The 20,935-nt window shown below is 40.6% G+C and overlaps 1 protein-coding gene across 1 annotated transcript; it reads left to right on the plus strand.

Moving 5' to 3' along the window:
* Positions 1–13,756: 13,756 nt before the first annotated feature.
* Positions 13,757–14,152, plus strand: LOC308511328 (galectin-1-like; the record flags this gene model as incomplete). Its single annotated transcript, XM_081081364.1, has 1 exon — positions 13,757–14,152. The coding sequence occupies one exon, from the start codon at positions 13,757–13,759 to the stop codon at positions 14,150–14,152; it is 396 nt and encodes a 131-aa protein (XP_080937490.1).
* Positions 14,153–20,935: the final 6,783 nt, after the last annotated feature.

Genomic DNA, 20,935 nt, shown 5'->3' on the forward strand with positions numbered 1-20,935 from the left:
ATCATCTCCAACAGGACCTGCTGAACACTCTGCTGGGGGGTCCCATGCCAGGTCATTCAATTCCTGGGTTGTGGGCTTGATTTCCAGTAGGGGGCCTGCAAAAGGCAGCCGATTGATGATTCTCTCTCATCATTGATGTTTCTTCTCTCTCTTCCTCTCCTTTTGATTCCTAACTGTTGCTAAATTCCCCGGGCGGCTCCTTTCGACAAATTTTTAACATAGCCCAAAGGGCCTATATATGTCTTCTGTCCATTGCTCCAGCCAATTACCCAAACCCTCCACTTACACCTTGACACAGCAATACTGGTCTTGTTTTAGGTCTTTAAATTGACTCTATTATCTCTTTAGTATCATATATATATATATATATATATATATATATATATATAATTTCTAGGCTTGTATAACTCCTATTATATCTTTCTGAAACTTTTGCCCACACACTCTTATCTATGTGGCAAACTTGTACTCTTTAGATTTCAGCTTATAAATCATTCCCTTAGTAAGATATTCTTGAACTTCTAGGTTAGGTCTTTCTTGTAATATTTTTCAAATAACATTCTGTACTTTTTGTTTTATAAATTATCATATGTTTTATTTTCCCCATAAATTTGTCAGAATAATGGGAATATCATTATCCCCCAAAATTGTAGATATGTTTAACATTGATAGCAAAAGGGACTTTGCATATGTTAGTAAGGTTATGGACTTTGAGATTGGGAGATTATCCAGAAAGGACCTATATAATCACATGACTCATTTAAAGCAGAAAACCTTACTCTGCTGAAGTCAGAAAGATGTGGTAGAAGAAAAGAAAACAGATAATTGAAGGCTAATAAGGAATTGAGTTTCCAGTTCTGGCTTTGAAGATGGAGAAAGGAGGTCATGTGGATGGTTTCACAAAACTAGAAAAGACCCTCAATTGACAGCAAAAAATAAAAAATAAATTGGGAACTCAGTCCTACAACCGCAAAGAATTAACTTCTGCCAATAACCTGTATGATCAAAGAAACAGATTCTCCACTTCAGTCACCATAAGGGAATATAGTTAAGTTTATGATAATTTGTTATGGCAGTCATAAAATGTTAACACCTTAATAGTCTGAAGACACATGAAGGCAGAGTTTTTATCTGCCTTTATTCACCCAATATTGCCAGTGTGCAGCTCAGTGTTTGGCAGAAAGTATTTTAATCAAAATATTTTGAACTCAAGATAATGAAACAGGAGAGAGATAAAGTTATTTGGTCTTACCTAGAGGCAGGCGGTTATTTGTAAAAAGAAAGAAAACACATACAATATAGCAATCATGTCAATATATTCATGATTATGCCCAAGGTAATCTCTTTTAGCTAGTTTTTTTAAAAAATTAAATTCATTAGGGTGATATTGGTTAATAAGATTATATAGTTGTCAAGTGTACAATTCTATGATACAGTATCTGTATATTGCATTGTGTGCCCATAACTTATAGGTAGTTTTATTTAAAGAAAATGTTATGCAGAGTCTGCAATGAAAAAATTTAACTTATAATATCACTGCTTTAATATTAGCAATTACATGAACTCTCTTGCTTGATTCCATAAAGAACTTCAATGAATTTAGGCAATGCAGGTCAAGTACTTATTCCACTTATTTCTCAACTTCTACTATTTTTTTTAATAATCATTTTGTGGAGAGACAAAATGGTGGCAGAATAGAGGGACGTGTCCTGAGCCTTGTCCCGGAGCAGATATAATGAGCAATTAAATTGAATAACATCCACCCAGAATTGGCAAAGTAGACACAGCTGGTGAGACAATTCACAGCTGGGAAGGGCAGAGGACGCCTGGAGAATGGTAAAATCAGGGATCTGGACTGGAGAGAACCAAGAGACCTCCAAGCCCAGAGGGTCAGAAGGAAACCACACAGCACGAGGCCACGTCCCTTGGGACAGGGGCAGTGTCTGACTGTGGAAAGGTGGTCTACAGGACAGCTGGTGGCAGCGGATTCTAGATCTGGGTCCACAGCCAAGAGAGACTGAGCCTAGAGGGTCAGCCAGGATGGGTTCCCAGGCTGCACCGTGCCTGGGGGGAGAGGGGCTTGCAGTAGCACAGCTCTTTCCCCTCTTTTTGGTCTTTGCTTTTGTTTGCTGAACCTAGTTCATAGGACTTTTCAAATACAGACACTCACCCATGGCTGAGGTGCAGGCGGAGGTGCGGACTTGTGGAATCTGGGGAGAGGTGGGGAGAGGAGAGGTTTGGGGAGAAGTGGCTGCAAGACTGACTCTGAATCATACCTGATGTGCCGGACCTAGGCAGCCATTTTCTCCTGAAGAGATAGCCCTTCCCTGCAGTCTCCAGGCAACTAATACAGCCACACCCAGACTACACCCTGAGTGGCACAAAGGGTACAAAAAAATCTGAATAGTCCCTGAGAGCTCTCAAGTATTGGCCTAAAGAGCGGCCTTCAGTCCCAGCAACAGGAAACTGAGAAGCGGCAGACAGTACAGAACAGTGGGATCTTAAACCAGCCTCATTTTTATTTTTAATTTTATTATTATTTTGTTATCTCTTTTTTCTTTATTTTATTTTTTTTATTTTCTATTTCTTTTTGCATTATTTTTTCATAATTATATTTTGTATTTATCCTATTTTTACATTAATTTTTTAAAAATTTATTATTATTTTTTTTCTTTTCTTTCTTCTTATCCACTCATCCTGTTTCTACTTTCCTCTATACTTAAATGAGGTCCTCCCCACATTAATCCAATTCCTTAACTTTATTTTCTGTATATAAGTTTCTGCCCCCACCCTCTTTACTGGGTATTTTGTGTTTATATGTTTTGGTTTATCTATTTGTTCTCTGTTGTTTTCTCCATATACATATATATATTTTTTTCTTTTTCTTTTCTCTCATACCATTTCTTCTCTCTTCGATATCATTTGTGCTCTCTTTTCTCTCCCCTAATTCTCTTTTCTCTGGTGGTCACTTGTATTGAGGTTATCGGTGTTGTGAGTACATTCGTGATTTGTTCCCTTTGTGTTGTTCCTTGTTGAGGTTAATTTTACCCTGTTTGGCCAGTGTGGTAGAGAGTGAGCCACATAACCAGACACCCGGAGAGCAGACTCCATCCACAAATGGGTCAATAACCCTCCAGACCCAACTACAAAGGCAAGAAGAAGGCAGCAGTGAGGGAGAGAGCATGAGTGAGTAAGGGAGCAAAAGAGGAGTGTGTAGACATGGTGTGTGTGTGTGTGTATGTGTGTGTGGGAGAGAGAGAGAGAGAGAGAGAGAGAGAGAGAGAGAGAGAGAGAGAGACAGTTAGATCCTGCAGGACATTCAGGGGAAGCCTGAATGGGCTCGCCTAACCAGGTAGCCTCTGCTACCCTTGCAAACAATCCCAGCGCAGCTGGCTATTCTGCAGATGCCGCACCATTTTGAGGGGAGAGCAGCTGTTACTGGTTAGCCCAGCCTCACCTCCACCCAGGTGCCCTCAGATAACACCTGGGACTCTACAGCCACCCCCACCAGGGACCTGCTGCCTCGGCAGCAATCCCACAGTCACTGAGACTCCAGCCATTCTGGGCACAGGTTCCTGTGAGTTCCAAAGCACACTCCCCTCTGGCAAGCCCAATGGTACAACCCAGGGCACAGTGACCACGTGGGCAGCAACTATGTGAGCATCCTGCCCCCATCCAAGGAGCAGCAGCCCCGCAAACAGCTCGCCCCAGTTTGAGGCATGTCAGCCCCACCCCCATCCAAAGAGCATCAGCCACACACAGCCCACACCTGTTTGAGGAGCAGTGGCTGCATGAGCAGCCCACCCCCATCTGAGAAGCAGTGGCCTGTGAGCAGCCTGCCCCTGTTGGAGGAGCAGAAGCTATGTGAGGTGGCCGCCCCCATCCAAAGAGCAGCAGCCATGCAAGCAGCCCGCCCCCCTACAAGGAGCAGCAGCTGTGCAAGCAGCCCCACCACATCTGAGGAGCAGCAGCCCCACACCGCACGCCCCCACCAGAGGAGCAGCAGCTGCACAAGAAGCCAGTCCCAATTCAAGAAGCAGTAGCCACGCACAGCCTGCCCCCATCTGAGTAGCAGCAACTGCATGAGCAGTCTGCCCTTGCCAGCCAGAGGATCCTCCACTGCTTTGAGCAGTCCCCACCAGAGGAGCTGCCACCAACTGTGGAGCAGCCACTGCCACAACTGCCCAAGGATCAGCTGCCACCCAAGGAGCCACTGTCACCCAAGGAGCAGTCCCTGTACAACTCGACACCTAGATCCTTCAGTGAGAGCAAAACTTGGGAGACAAAGAAGGCCCCAAAGGAAAGAAAAGGAGAAATCACCAGAAAAGCAGCTAAGTGAAATGGAGGCATACAATATATCAGAAAAAGAATTCAGAATAAAGAGTCATAAAGTTCAAAAACTGGATGGATGAAAAAATCAACAACTTCTTTAAGAATCAAGAAGAAATAAAGAGTGATATAGCTACAATTAAAAAAAAAAAACATGGAAAGTTTCAACAGTAGACTAGGAAAAGCAGAGGACCAAATTAGCGAATTAGAAGACAGGGAAGCAAAACACACTCAAACTGAACTGCAATTGGAGAAAAAGAAAAAAGACAGGAGAGGAGCCTAAGAGAGCTTTGGAACAACAAGAAATGAAGCAACATACAGATAATAGGGGTACCAGAATGATGGGAAGAGGAACAAGGGTTAGCAAACCTAATTGAAGAAATACTGTCAGAAAACTTCCCTGATGTGGGGAAGAAAAATTTAAAAATTGCACAAGTACAGAAAGTCCCAAACAAGGTGAACCTGAAAAGACCCACATCAAGACACTTCGTAATTATGATGGCAAACATTCAGGAAAAAGAGAGAATCTTAAAGGCTGAAGAGAGAGACAGAAAGTTACATACAAGGGATCTCCCATTAGATTATCAAATGATTTCTCAACAAAAACACATCAGTCCAGAAAGGAATGGAAGGAAATTTACAAAGTGATGCAAAGTAAGGGGTTGAATCCAAGAATACTCTATCCACCAAGACTATCATTCAAAATTGAAAGGGAAATAAAGAGCTTCAGAGACAAAAAAAGGCTTAGGGAGATTATCACTACCACACCAGCAATGCAAGAAATGCTAAAGGGACTGGTGTGAGGACAAGAAATAAAAAGAGAAGAAGGAAAACAGGTACAAAAAATAAAAATGACTACAAACAAGTACCTATCAATAATAACTTTAAATGTAAATAGACTATATGTTCCAAAAAAAAGACATCGAGTGGCTGAATGAATAAAAAACATGATTCATATATATTCTGTCTACAAGAGATCAACTTCAGAACAAGGGATTCACGCAGACTGAAAATGAAGGAATGGAAAAATATCTTTCAGGCAAATGGAAATAAAAGAAAAGCTGGAGTAGCAATACTTATATCTGACAAAATAGACCTCAAAGTGAAGGCCATAACAAGAGATAAAAAGGCCACTTGATAACACTAATGGTATCGATACAACAAGAGGATATAACCCTGGTAAATATATATGCACCCAATGCAGGAGCACCCAAATACATAAAAAATGTCCTGTAAGATATCAAGGAAGAGATAAACAACAATACATTCATAGTAGGGTACATGAATACCCCACTGACATCACTGGATAAATCCTCAGGATGAAAAATAAACAAAGAAACAGCAATCCGAAATGACTCATTAGATAAGATGGACTTAATTGAAATCTTTAGAACATTTCACCCCAACGCCACAGAATATATGTTCTTCTCAAGTGCACATGGGACATTTTCAAAGATAGACCACATATTGTGTCACAGGCAAAGTCTTTCCAAATTCAAGAAGATTGAAATTATATCAAGCATCTTCTCAGACCACAATGGCATAATATTAGAAATAAACTACAATAAAAACAATAAAACATTCAAACACTTGGAAGCTGGATAGCATGCTTTTAAACCAGGAGTCCTCAAACTTTTTAAACAGGAGGCCAGTTCACTGTCCCTCAGACAGTTGGAGGGCCGGACTATAGTTTAAAAAAAAAAAACTATGAACAAATTCCTATGCACACTGCACATATCTTATTTTGAGGTAAAAAAACAAAATGGGAACAAATACAATATTTGTATTTGCATGTGGCCTGCGGGCTGTAGTTTGAGGACCCCTGTTTTAAACAATGATTGGGTTACAAAAGAGATCAAAGAAGAAATTAAAAACATCCTGGAAATGAATGACAATGAAAACACAACAGTCCAAAATTTATGGGACACAGTGAAGCAGTCTTGAGAGGGAAGTTCATAGCTCTATAGGCCTACTGCAAAAAAAAAAAAAAAGAAAGGTAATGTCATCTAACTCTACAACTTAAAGAATTAGAAAGATAGCAACAAGAAAAGTCCAGAGTGAGCAGAAGGAAGGAGATCATAAAGATGAGAACAGAAACAAATAACATACAGACCTAAATAAATAAATAAATAAGTAGGACAATGAAACCAAGAGCTGGTTTGTTGAAAGGATAAACAAGATTGATGAACCTCTAGCCAGGCTCACCAAGAAGCAAAGAGATAGGACCCAAATAAAAACAGAAATGAAAGAGGTGAAATACCAACAGGCCCCACAGAAATACAAAGGATTGTTAAAAAATATTATGAACAACTCTACTCCAACAAACTAGAAAACATAGAGGAAATGGACATATTCCTAGAAAAATACAACCTTCCAGAACTCAATCAGGAAGATTCCCAAAAAATCTCAATAGGCCCATATCTATGGAGTAAATTGAAGCAGTCATCAAAAAGTTTCCAACAAACAAAATCCCGGGGCCAGATGACTTCACAGGAGAGTTTAACCAAAGATTCAAAAAAGAACTAAAAGTTATCTTCCTCAGACTATTCCAAAGCATTCAAAAGGAAAGAACATTTCCAAGCTCATTCTATGAAGCCAGCATTACCCTAATACTGAAACCCAAAAACCAGATAAAGACAACACAATGAAAGAGAATTACAGACCAATATCCTTCATGAACATAGATGCCGAAATCCTAAACAAAATTCTAGCAAATCAGGTCCAGCATTACATTAGAATGATCACACACCATGTCCAAATAGGATTTATCCTGGTGATGCAAGGTTGATACAATATCTGGAAATCAATAAATGTGAAACAAAACATAAACAAATTGAGAGACAAAAATCACATAGTCATATCAATTAACACAGAAAAAGCATTTGACAAAATCCAACACCCTTTCTTGAAAAAGCTCTCAGCAACATGCAAGTAGAGGGATCATACATCAACATAATAAAATCCTGATATGACAAACCTACAGCCAACGTCATACTCAATGGGTAAAAACTAAAACCATTTCACCTAAGAGCAGGAATGATACAGGGATGCCCACTTTCACCACTCCTGTTTGACATAGTCCTGGAAGTGCTAGCCATAGAAATTAGACAAGAAGAAAAAATAAAAGTATCCAAATTGAAAAAAAGATGTATAACTATCATTATTCAATGATGACAGATACTGTACTTAGAAAACTCTAAAGACTCCATCAAAAAATTATTAGTCTTAATAAATGAATTTGGCACTGTAGCAGAACACAAAATAAATGCCGAGAAATCTAAGGCATTTTTATACACCAATAGTGAATTTACAGAAAGAGAGATTAAAAAAACAATCCCATTTACCGTCACACCAAAAATAATAACAATAATAATAAAATAGCTAGGAATAAACTTAACTAAGGAGGTAAAAAACCTGTACTCAGAAAATTACAGGGCACTGAAAAAAGAGATAGAGGAAGACATAAACAGATGGAAAAACATACCGTATACTTGGATTGGTAGAATCAACACCATTAAAATGCCCATACTACCCAGAGCAATTCATAGATTCAATGCTCTCCCCACTAAAATACCTACGGCATATTTCACAGATCTAGAACAAACTCTCCAAAAATTCATCTGGAATAAAAAAGACCCTGAATAGCTGCAGCAATCCTGAGAAAGAAGAACAAAGTAGGAGGGATCTCAATATCAAATATCAAGCTGTATTACAAAGCCACTATTCTCAAACTGTGGTACTGGCACAAGAGCAGACATATAGACCAATGGAATAGAATAGAGAACCCCAAAATAGAAGAAACCACTATGCTCAATTAATATTTGAAAAAAGGAGGCAAGAACAAATAATGGAATCAAGACAGTCTCTTCAATAAATGGTGTTGGTAAAGTTGGACAAATACATGCAAAAAATGAAACTAGACCACCAACGTACACCATACACAAAAATAAACTCAAAATGGATAAAAGTCTTAAACCTAAGACAGGAAACCATAAAATTATTAGAGGAATCTACAGACAGCAAGATCTCAGACATATGCCAAAGCGATATCTTCACAGATACAGCTCCTAGGGCAATGGAAACTAAAGAGAAGTTAAACAAATGGGACTACATCAAAATAAAAAGCTTTTGCACAGAAAATGAAACGATCGACAAAACAACAAGAAAGCCCACTGCATGGAAGAACATATTTGCCAATGTTTTCAGTGATAAAGGTTTAATCTCCAGCATTTACAGGTAACTCATACAACTTAACAAAAGGAAGATAAACACCTCAATAAAAAAAAGGGGGCAATGGACCTAAATACTTTTCAAAAGAGTACATAAGGAAAGCCGAGAGTCATATGATGCTCAAAGTCACTAATCATACAAAAGATGCAAATAAAAATGACAATGAGGTTCCATCTCACACCTGTCAGAATGGCTGTCTTCAACATATCAACAAATGTCAAGTGCTGGTGAGTAGGCAAAGAAAAAGGAACCCTTGTGCACTGCTCATGGGATTGCAGACTGGTGTAGCCACTGTGAAGAACAGTATGGAGTTTCCTCAAAAAACTAAAAATGGAACTCCCATTTGACCCAGTGATTCTACTTCTAGGAATATATCCCAAGAAACTAGAAACACTAATTAGAAAGGATATATGCATCTCTGTGTTCATAGCAGCACGATTTACCATAGCTAAGATTTGGAAACAGCCTAAGTGCCCACCAGCAGGTGAGTGGATCTACATCGGTGGTACATCTACACAATGGATTACTATGCTGTGGTAAGAAAAAAGGGAATTCTTACCATTTGCAACAGCATGAATGGAACTGGAGAGCATTATGCTAAACGAAATAAGCCAGTCAGAGAAACATAAATATCACATGATTTCACTCATTTGTGGAATATAATGAACAACATAAACTGATGAACAAAAACAGATCCAGAGACAGAGAAGCATTGATTAGATCGTCAAACCTCAGAGGGAAGGTAGGGGAGGATGGGGGTAAGAGAGAGAGATCAACCAAAGGACTGGTATGCATGCATATAAGCCTCAACAATGGACACAGACACCAGGGGCGTGAGGGCATAAGTGGGGGTATGGGAGGCGGCAATGAGGGGATAAAGCCACATATGTAAAACCTTAATCAATAAAGTAAAAAATATAAAAATAATAATTTTACCTTCATATAAATTGTTAAATTACACAATAGCAGGTTTCAGAAACAGATCATAGTACCCTAAAATGTCTTCGTACATCAGCTTCAATGACTTTATAGACTATGTAATCATATAAATAAGACCCTAAAACCTATACATATTAATCAGAAAAAGTAAAAATAGAAAAATGGCTCTAAATACAGTCACAATACTTATATTCAAACTAGAGGCCTGGTGCACAAAAATTTGTGCACTTGGGGAGGGGCCCCTCAGCCCGGCCTGTGCCCTCTCGCAGTCTGGGACCCCTCAGGGGATGACCACCTGCTGGCTTAGGCCTGCTCCCCGGGGGATTGGGCCTAAGATGGCAATCAGACATCCCTCTGGCAGCCCAGCAGCCCTCAGGGGAGGTCCACTTGCCAGCGGGGAGCAGTTGGACATCCTTAGCGCTGCTGAGGAGGCAGGAGAGGCTCCACCACCACCACTGTACTGGCAGCCATCAGCCTGGCTTGTGGCTTAGCAAAGCTCCCCCATGTGGGAGCTCACTGACCACCAGAGGGCAGCTCCTGCATTGAGTGTCTGCCCCCTAGTGGTCAGTGTGTGTCATAGTGACCAGTCATTCCCAGTCTTTCTGCTGTTAGGGTCAGTTTGCATATTACCCTTTTACTATATAGAATAGAGGCCTGGTGCATGGGTGGGGGCCAGCTGGTTTGCCCTGAAGGGTGTCCCGGATCAGGGTGGGGGTACTTCTTGGGTGCCTGGCCAGCCTGGGTGAGGGGCTTATAGCTGTTTGCAGCTGGTCACACCCCCTTCAGGGTGGGGGTCCCCACTGGGGTGCCTGTCCAGTCTGGATGAGGGGCTGAGGGTTTTCAGGCTGGCTAAGCCCACTGGCGACTGAAGCTCCCAGCCTCTCCTTTTTTTCTTTTTTCTTTTTTATTCTGGGATTCAGTTACCTTCTATAATTGAAACTTTGTTGCCACTCCAGCTTCGAGGCCACAGCCTGCTTAAAGCAGGTATCTGGGGTTTGTTTAGCTCCTATAATTACAACTTTGTTGTTTAGAGTGGAGCTCAGAGCCCGGCCGCAGCAGGGAGGAAGCTTGGCTTCCTCCATCATTGGAGCAAGCAATCCTCCTGCTCGCTTCAGCTGCATGGCTGCCGGCCGCCATCTTTATTGGTGGTTAATTTGCATATCTCACTGATTAGTCAATGGGAAGTGTAGCAGAGGTATGGTTAATTTCAATCTTTGTCTATTATTAGATAGGATAGTTAATTTGCACTATGTTCTGTTGAGGAAAAGCAAAACTGTCACCTTGTCATTTTCAAGTTTGACATTAAGATTGTCAGGAGAGTCAGCTGCTAAAATGAATTACTGTTTTCATGAGGAGAAACAGCCCTTCCCAGATATAAAAGACATCAGCAACAGTGCAGTGGTATGGGGTGGCTTTTTAAATGTGGGCACACTGGTATTTCAATAGAATGACTTTGGCAAAAAAACATGTACTTGACTTGATCCATTTAAGGCAACAAAGCACAAAGAAACTCTGATGTCTGACAAGCACAACTCTTTTTCCTGGGTTCAAAAACAGTACAATAATAAAGCCTTTATATTATTATCTTATGTCCAGAAACATGGAAGCTTAAAGCACAGCAAAAAATAATGTGAGTTTCCAGAACCTTGAATATGTGGCTCGATAAGGTCTAAATTTATAAAGTAGATTTTATAGAGAACGAATTAAAATATCTTGTCCTATAGTAACAAATGTTCATGTGACAATTTTAAAGGGATTTAAGTTGGTGAAATGTTTGCTGACTGAGCTCTTCTTACACTGTTTTAAGGTATTAAACAAACAGAAAAATAAAACTCGTAGACACAGACCACACTATAGTGATTACCAGAGGGAAAGGGAAATGGGGGGGGGGGTGCAGTAGATGAGGGTTGAAGAAAGATAGATGGTGATGGAAGCAGATGTGGCTTTGAGGGGGGGGGTAAAACACAATACAATATACAGAAAATGTACACTTGAAACATATATAATTTTACTAACCAAAGTCAACCCAATAAATTCAATAAAATTTTAAAAAGAAAAAAAAATTCAAAGGACTGAATATTTTAAAGACTGAAAATAAAGATAAATATATACTGTGTGTGTGTGTGTGTGTGTGTGTGTGTGTGTGTGTGTGTGATATTTATAACCAAATAACAGAAGCAGTTAGTTAAAAATAATTACTGGAAAAATATTGTGAGTTTAGAGTTAGGGCACATATCCGGGTTTCAGGCTCGATCCCTGATAGAGAGCATGCAGGAGGAAGCCAATCAATGATTCCCTCTCATCACTGATGTTTCTATCTCTCTCCTTTCCTCTATGAAATCAATAAAAATATTTTTTTAAATCCTAAGGAAGGATAGATTCTTTCCCAGCCTACAGTTCCTGTTAAGTTCCTGTCATTGTTTCTTGAACTAAAAAACACTAAGCAGGATTAAAAATGACAGCAGAATAGGAGGGTGCTGGACCAACATGCTCCCAGAAACAAGCTGGCATTACAACTGAAATACAGAAAGGCTTCCTGAATAATCAATGGAAAACTCACAGGAGAGAACCCTGATACCCAAGGACCATGAACAGATACATATTTATTAAAATCCATTAAAGAAAAAGCAAGTACAAAAACAATTTCTTTTTTTTGATCTTTAATTTCTTTATTGGTTAATGTATTACAAATGTGTCCTCATCCCCCCATTAACCCCCCACCTCCCCCCGCCCTCATGCTCTCATCCCCCTGTTGTCTGTGTCCATTGGTTTGCCTTATATGTATGCATACAAGTCCTTTATGTTGATCTCTTCCCCTTATCCCCACTCTCCCCTACTTTCCCTCCGGGAATTGACAGTCTGGTCACTGTTTCTCCGTCTCTGTATCTGTCCCTGTTCATCAGTCTATGTTGTTCTCTATATTCCACAAATGAGTGAGATCATGTGCTTTTTATCTTTCTCTGACTGGCTTATTTCACTTAGCATAATGCTGTCCAAGGGTTGTTTTCACAAATATTTTGGAATTAAAGTTATTGAGCTAAAGAGTACATTTTATTTTTAAACTTTTTGCTCCTTGACCATTTCTAACTGTACCTCCAATAGAAATATAGACACTCATTCAAAACCATAACATCTGAGATTATTCATTCCTATGAATCCAGGATCATTTCAGCAGTTAAGCTGGAGCAATATCTGATTTTTCTTTTTCCTGGCTAGTAAGAGCAAAATTTTAGCTGGTTGTTGCTATATAGAGATAGACTAAGAAATAATTTCAGAAAAAGGAGGATGAATCTAATATTGTAATAGATATTATTAGCCATAATTTATTGGGCTAGTTGCTTTACATAATATCTCAGGCACATCAATGCTGTTGGGAGATATTTACTCTTACTGTATTTCACATAAGGAAACTGAGAGATGGGATCACTTGCACAGACTACAAAGCTAGAAATTGGTGAATGCCTTGGAATATTTGAGTCCAAAGCCTCTTATTCTTTGTTATTTAGGAGTGCTTTTTCATGCTCTGAAGTAGATGCTGGATAGCTTTATTCAATGAGAAAAGCAACAACAACAAGAAAGACTAAGGAGTAAAAAATAAGAGAAGCAAAGCAAAAACAGGAATAATACTAAAAGACATGCAACCAAAGACGTAGAGGGGATATAAAGAAAAAGGGAGAAAGAGGAAGGAGAAAAAATGGCTATATGGAAGCAAGGAGGAAGCTAAAAGGACTGTGGCTTTGTAATACAGCTTGATATCTGGTGTTGAGATCCCACCTACTTTGTTCTTCTTTCTCAGGATTGCTGCAGCTATTCGAGGTCTTCTTTTATTCCAGATGAATTTTTGAAACGTTCGTTCTAGATCTGTGAAATATGCCCTTGGTAAATTAATGGGGATTGCAATGACTCTATAGATTGCTTTGGGTAGAATGGACATTTTGATGATGTTGATTCTACCAATCCATGAACACGGTATGTTCTTCCATCTGTTTATGTCTTCCTCTATCTCTTTTTTCAGCGTCCTGTAGTTTTTCACATATAAGTCTTTTACCTCCTTAGTTAAGTTTATTCCTAGGTATTTTAATTTTTTTGGTGCAATGGTAAATGGGATTGCTTTTTTAGTTTCCCTTTCTGTAAGTTCACTATTGGTGTAAAGAAATGCCTTAGATTTCTTGGCATTAATTTTGTATCCTGATCTCTCGGGTGGAGTCTTCAGACAGCTGATGCTGCAGTCCCCATGACCATCATTCTGTCCTCAGTCATGGCTTGTTATCTGGTCTCCACCAACCTGAATCTCAAACCTGGAGAGTGCCTCCGAGTGTGGGGCGAGATAACCCCCGATGCCATGAACCTGGGCAAAGATGATAACAATATGTGCCTGCACTTCAACCCTCGCTTCAATATACATGGAGACATCAACACCATTGTGTGTAACAGCAAGGATGGCGGGGCCTGGGGGGCTGAGCAGCAGGAGACTGCCTTCCCCTTCCAGCTGGGAAGTGTTGCAGAGCTGTGCATCTCCTTCGACCAGGCCGACCTGACCATCCAGCTGTCAGATGGATACTCGTTCAAGTTCCCCAACCGCCTCAACCTGGAGGCCATCAATTACCTGACAGCTGAAGGTGACTTCAAGATCAAGTGTGTGGCCTTTGATTGAAGCCAGCCAACCCATAGCACCCAATAAAGGCTGCTGCCTAAAAAAAAAAAAATTGTATCCTGATACATTGCCGAATTCACTTATTAAGTCTAATAATTTTTTGATGGAGTCTTTAGGGTTTTCTATGTACACTAGCATGTCATCTGCAAAGAAGGACAGTTTTAGTTCTTCTTTTCCAATTTGGATGCCTTTTATTTCTTCTTCTTGTCTGATCGCAATGGCTAGTACTTCCAGTACTACGTTGAACAGGAGTGGTGAGAGGGGGCATCCATGTCTTGTTCCTGTTCTTACTGGAAATGGTTTTAATTTTTTCCCATTGATTATGATGTTGGCTTTGGGTTTGTTATAGAAGGCTTTTATAATGTTGAGGTATGATCCTTCTAATCCTACCTTGCTGAGATTTTATCAAGAAAGGGTGTTGAATTTTGTCAAATGCTTTTTCTGCATCAATTGATATGACTATGTGATTTTATCTCTCAATTTGTTTATGTGATGTATCACGCTAATTGATTTGCAGATATTGTACTGCCTGGTACTGGCACAAGAACAGACATATAGATCAATGGAATAGAATAGAGAACCCAAAATCGACCCCAACCAATATGCTCAATTAATATTCCACAAAGGAGGCAAGAGCATACAATGGAGTCAAGACAGTCTCTTCAATAAATGGTATCAGGAAAATTGGACAGATACATGCAAAAAGATGAAACTAGACCACCAACTCAGACCATACACAAAAATAAACTCAAAATGGATAAAGGACTTAAACATAAGACAGGAAACCATAAAAATGATAGAGGAATCCACAGGTAGCGAAATCACAAACATATGCTGAAGGAATTTCTTCTCTGATACTACTCCTAGGGCAATGGAAACTAAAGAGAAAATAAACAAATGGTGTCGAGTAAGACTCCCTCCACGTTCTGCGTGGAGTAGGGTTCGGTATCTGAAAGAGGAGCCGCATGACAAATGAGAGAAAAAGACACGAGATAATTTTGCAATATTGGGGGACCAGGCGGCCAAGTACCGAAGGACTTCCTCCGTGCTCAGGCCTCACCAAGCTTTTATTGATCTGGGATGCTCCCATAGCATAGCCCTTAGGCAGGTGACCCCCTAGTAACAAGCAGACTAGCCCATCAGCAAGGATTTACATAATAATAAATGGGGGAGTAGTTTCAGCTACCACTGTCTGGACAAACAGAGGTGGTGCCTAGCTCCCAGCTTTGCTAGGGCTTCAAAGGCACCCAGCCTTTGGGGGGTTTTGGGGAGTTCTCTGTCTATGCTTATCAGATAGTGAAGGCAATAAACAGTTTCTCACAAAATGGGACTACATAAAAATAAAAAGCTTCTACACAGCAAAGGAAACCATCAACAAAACAACAAGAAAGCCCACTGCATGGGAGAACATATTTGCCAATGATATCACCGATAAGGGTTTAATCTCCAACATTTACAGGGAACTCATACAACTTAACGAATGGAAGTTAAACAATCCAATCGAAAAATGGTCAACGGACCTAAACAGACACTTTTTGAAAGAGGACATACAGAAGGCCAAAAGACATATGAAAACAAGTCCAAAGTCACTAATTATAGGAGAGATGCAAATCAAAACGACAATGAGGTACCATCTCACACCTGTCAGAATGGCTGTCTTCAACATATCAACAAATGACAAGTGCTGGTGAGTAGGCAAAGAAAAAGGAACCCTTGTGCACTGCTCGTGGGATTGCAGACTGGTGTAGCCACTGTGGAGAACAGTATGAAGTTTCCTCAGAAAACTAAAAATGGAACTCCCATTTGACCCAGTGATCCCACTTCTAGGAATATATCCCAAGAAGCCAGAAACACCAATCAGAAAGGATATATGCACCCCTATGTTCATAGCAGCACAATTCACCATAGCTAAGATTTGGAAACAGCCTAAGTGCCCATCAGCAGATGAGTGGATTAAAAAACTGTGGTACATCTACACAATGGAATACTACTCTTTGGTAAAAAAGAAGGAACTCTTGCCATTTGCAACAGCATGGATGGAATTGGAGAGCATTATGCTTAGTGAAATAAGCCAGTCAGGGAAAGATAAATACCACATGATCTCACTCATTTGTGGAATATAGAGAACACATAGACTGATGAATAGGGACAGATCCAAAGACAGAGAAACAGCGATCAGACTATCAATCCCCAGAGGGAAAGTAGGGGAGAGTGGGGGTAAGGGGAAGAGATCAACCAAAGGACTTGTATGCATGCATATAAGCCAAACCAATGGACACGAACAACAGGGGGATGAGAGCATGAGTGGGGGGGAGGTTGGGGGTTAATGGGGGGATGAGGACACATTTGTAATATCTTAACCAATAAAGAAATTTAAAATCATAAGTAAATAAAAAATAAATACAAGAACTATTAAGAAAGAAAAAAAAAGTAGAGGAAACAGTAAATAAATGAAATAATAATAATAATGAATTTAAAATGTAGTGATAATTGGTAATTAAGATACAGATAGGAAAAGTAAAATGGAAAATAAATGAGAAAAAAATAAAAACAAATAAAAAACTTAATAATAATAAGTAGAACAGAATCAAAGGAAAGAGAAATTAGAGATAAGCAAGAAGAAGAAAAGCACAGAGACTGTGCCATCTTGAAGGGAAGAGCAGCTGTAACTGGGAGCTCAGCCTCACCTCCACCCAGGGAGACCTTGGGCACCACCCGGGATTCTACAGCCACAGCAGCCAGGCACCAGCTGCCTCAGCTGAGAACCCATAAACACCAAGACTCCAGCCTCCTCAGCTACAGGCTCCTAAAAAGTTTGTCCAAGGGAATACAGAATGGAGGCTGAATAACTGGACAGGTCCAGCACCTTCTCACGGAACAGATAGAAGAAAAAGCTGAATTGAACAATGTCCACCTGGAATTGGTAAATTAAACATAGCTAGAGAGACAATCCCTTGGACAGAAAGGTCGGAGATAGTTGGGAGACCAGTGGGATCAGGGATCTGGGCTGGAGGGAGAAATGCACGCAGCTGAGATTAGAGTGTCAGAGCAAGACTGCGCTGCACCAAGTCCATGTACATTGGGGACATGTGTAGCTCTCGACTGTGGAATGGTGTCCACAGGGCTGCTGTAAGTGGGGGACTCTAGATCTAAGCCCACAGTTGTGGGAGGCTGCGCCCAGAAAGGCAGCCTGAAGTTCTGCACCAGCCACTCAGTGCCATGGGAGGGGGGGCAGGGAAGACGCACAGTGGCGAGGTTGCTCTGTCTTTATAATTTCCTTGCTTTTACCCACTAAACCCAGGATCTTTCAGTCACAAACACTCACCTAGGCTGCAGTGCAGGGGAAGTTGGTTTTGTGCAAGCTGGGGAACAAAATAGGGGGAGGTGATCAGGAAGCCAGATCTGGGACAGTCTGATCCCTCCAACCCTGAACAGATATTTTTCTCCTGGAGACCTGGCCCCTCCTAGCAACGCAGGCACACCCAGCCTTGTGCTGGACAAGGAAACAAATATTCAAAATATTCCCAGGGAAACCTTGGGGACTGGGTTGAGGGGCCATTTGGTCCTGGAAACTAATACACAAACACCACCACATTGAGGCCATGTCAGAAATAGAAGCTTGTGTAAACACTACTGAAAACAGGCAGAGAAACAAAGCAGACAGATTGATCCCACCTGCCTGAAACCAAGGTGGTGGCATCTGGCGCATAGGAGCAGTGGATCACTGGGAGCTTCAACAGAGTGCTGACTATCTAGCAGGAAGCTGAGACATTGGCAGACAGGACAGTGGAGAGAGGTCTTAGATCACCCCCCATGGGACATTTAATACTCAGCTGAAGTGAACGAGCTTCACTACTTCACTTTTTTATCTTTTACTTGAGAAACTAAATTTTTCTTTATTTTATTTTAAAATTATTTTTACATATTATTATTACTAGAAGCCCAGTGCATGAATCCGTGCACTGGTGGGGTCCTCGGTCTGGACTGTGGGGATCGGGTCAAGATGGGCAGTCTGACATCCTCCGAGGGATCGCGGAGTGTGAGAGGGCACTCTGCAAAGTTGCTGTGGCTTGGCAGCTCATGCATTGAGCATCTTCCCCCTGGTGGTTGGTGCACATCATATCTACTGGATGGTTGGCCAGTCTGCTGGTCAGATGGTCACCTAGGCCAGTGGTTGGCAAACTGTGGCTCGTGAGCCACATGCCCCTTGAGTGTGGCTCTTCCACAAAATACCACGTGCGGGTGTGCATATACAGTGTGATTGAAACTTTGTGGCCCATGTGCAAAAGTCGGTATTTTGTGGAAGAGCCACACTCAACGGACCAAAGAGCCACATGTAGCTCGCGAGCCGCAGTTTGCCGACCACTGACCTACGCATATATATATATTTTTTTAATTTTTTTTTTATTTTTTTTGGATTAGTGTTTTACATTCTATCTTTATTTTAATTTTATTATTATATTTATCATTGTTTTAATCTATCTAAATTTTCTTTTATGCCAACCTTTTCTTCCAATTCCCCTTTTTTCATCCTGTTTCTCTTCTATTCTGCTTTAGTTTTTCTCTCTTTCTTTTTACTTCTTGATAAAAATTGATCTTTATCTGCTCTATTCATGCATTACTATTATAGTAGTTTCTGCTGGATTACTCATATATCTAATTTCCTCTCCCCTGTTCCAAGTCCATGCACTGTTCTCTTTTCTCTGTCTTCACTAGCCAATTTTTCTTCTTTTTCGTTTGATTGTTAGTTTTTTTGATTTATGATTTATGTTTTGTTTTTCCTCTCCTCACTCATTCTCTTCTTCTACTACTAGCTTAATTAGTTTCACTCAACAAACTCAGGCCTATCTGCTCCCTACTCTATTCTCCTTTTCCAAAAATAGATGAATAGATAGATAGATAGATTAAAGAAAGAGGAAATCTTTCTTTTTATTATTGAGTATTTCTTTTTTCAGTTTTCTTCTTATACACTCATTCTCTTTCTACCTCCTCTATACTGAATTATGACCATTCCCCATTCATTCAAAACATTTACCTTACCTTCTGGAGATAAGCTCTGTCTCTTCAGATTCAGCTCCTCTCCTTTTTTTCAGGATATTTGTTGTTTGCATTTTGTGGTTTACTTGTTGGTTTTGTGGAGCTTTCCTCCCATATACATATATATATTTTCCCTTCTCTTTTCTTCTTTTTCTTTTCTGTCTTACCTTTTTTCCTTTTCTCAATATGATTTTGGCACTCTTTTCTCTCCCCTAAGTCTCTTTTCTCTGCTGGTCACCTTTATCTGGGGTTATTGGTGTCGTGAATACAGTCGTTTTTTGTTCCCTCTGTGTCATGTCTTGTAGAGTTATATTTTGTGCATTTAGTCAACGTGGTAGAGAGTGAGCCACATAACCAGACACCCTGAGAGCAGTGAAAATGGGGAGACAAAGAAACAGCCCCTATACGAAAGAAGAGGAGGAATCACCAGAAAAAGAAGTAAATAAAACAGAGGCAAGCAATTTGTCAGAGAAAGAATTCAGAGCAGTGGTCATAAGGACACTGAAAAGGATGGAAGACATATTCAATGATATGTGTAAAAATCAAGAGGAAATGAAGAACCAGGAAGAAATGAAAAATGATATCTCTGCAATAAGGAACACAATAGAAAGCATCAACAGTAGACTAGAAGAAGCTGAGGACCTCATCAGTGAGCTAGAAGACAAGACAGGAAAAAAACACCCAGGGAGAGTAGCAACTGGAAAAAGAAACTTTAAAAAAAGGAGGAGAGCCTTTGGGAGTTTTGAGACAGCATGAAACAAAACAACATCTGCATAATAGGGGTGCCAAAAGGAGAGGAAACTGAACAAGGGATAGAAAAACCTGTTTGAAGAAATAATGACAGAAAACTTCCCTGATATTTGGAAGAAAAAACTCACACAAGTCCAAGAAGCTCACAGAGCCCCAAACAAGATGAAACAAAAAAGACACCAAGACACATCATAATTAAATTGGCAAACACCTGAGATCCAAGATGGCTGTTGATGGGACAGCAGGCTGCAAGCAAATTTGTGAGTGAGAAAATGAAAGGAAAGTGCATGGACATGTGGGGAGTGTCTGTATTTGTGAATGAGGGACATCTATATTCCACAGGACTATTGGGGACTCGCAGAACAGGATCCCCTGGCTGGGCAGCCTCTACTACTGCTGAAATCTCTCCCGGAGCAGCTGGCTCTGCCACAGAGACTGCACCATCTTGAAGGAAAGACCAGCTGTGATCAGAAGCACAGTGTTACCTTCAACTGGGGAGACCTTGATTACCTCCTGGGACCCTACAATCACAACACCAAGGGGCCAGCTGCCTCAGCTGCTAACCCACAAACACTGGGACTCCAGCCTCCCCGACCACAGGCACCTAAAAAGTCTTTCCACGGGGAGACAAAGTGGAGCCAAATACATGCACGGGCCCTGCGACTTCTCACAGAACAGATAGAAGGAACAGCTGAAGCGAAAAATACCCACCTGGAATTGGCAAATTAAATACAGCTGGTGAGGCAATCTGTGAAAAGGTCAGATATCGCATAGAGCAGTGGTTCTCAATCTTGGCTGCACATTAGAATCACCTGGGAATCTTTTTCAAATCCTTATTTCTGGGCCTCATCCTCTTGAAATTCTGTTTCTTCGTTATGGGGTAGGGCCACAACATTAGTAACAAAGAAACATAATTTCCAGAGGATGAGGCCCAAATGGCAAAAGGTTTTTCTTAGCAAATGGAAATAAAAGCGCTAGTCTGGATGGCTTTACAGG

This window comes from Myotis nattereri, assembly GCF_964212035.1.
Source record: "Myotis nattereri genome assembly, chromosome: X".
Taxonomy (NCBI): Eukaryota; Metazoa; Chordata; class Mammalia; order Chiroptera; family Vespertilionidae; genus Myotis; species Myotis nattereri.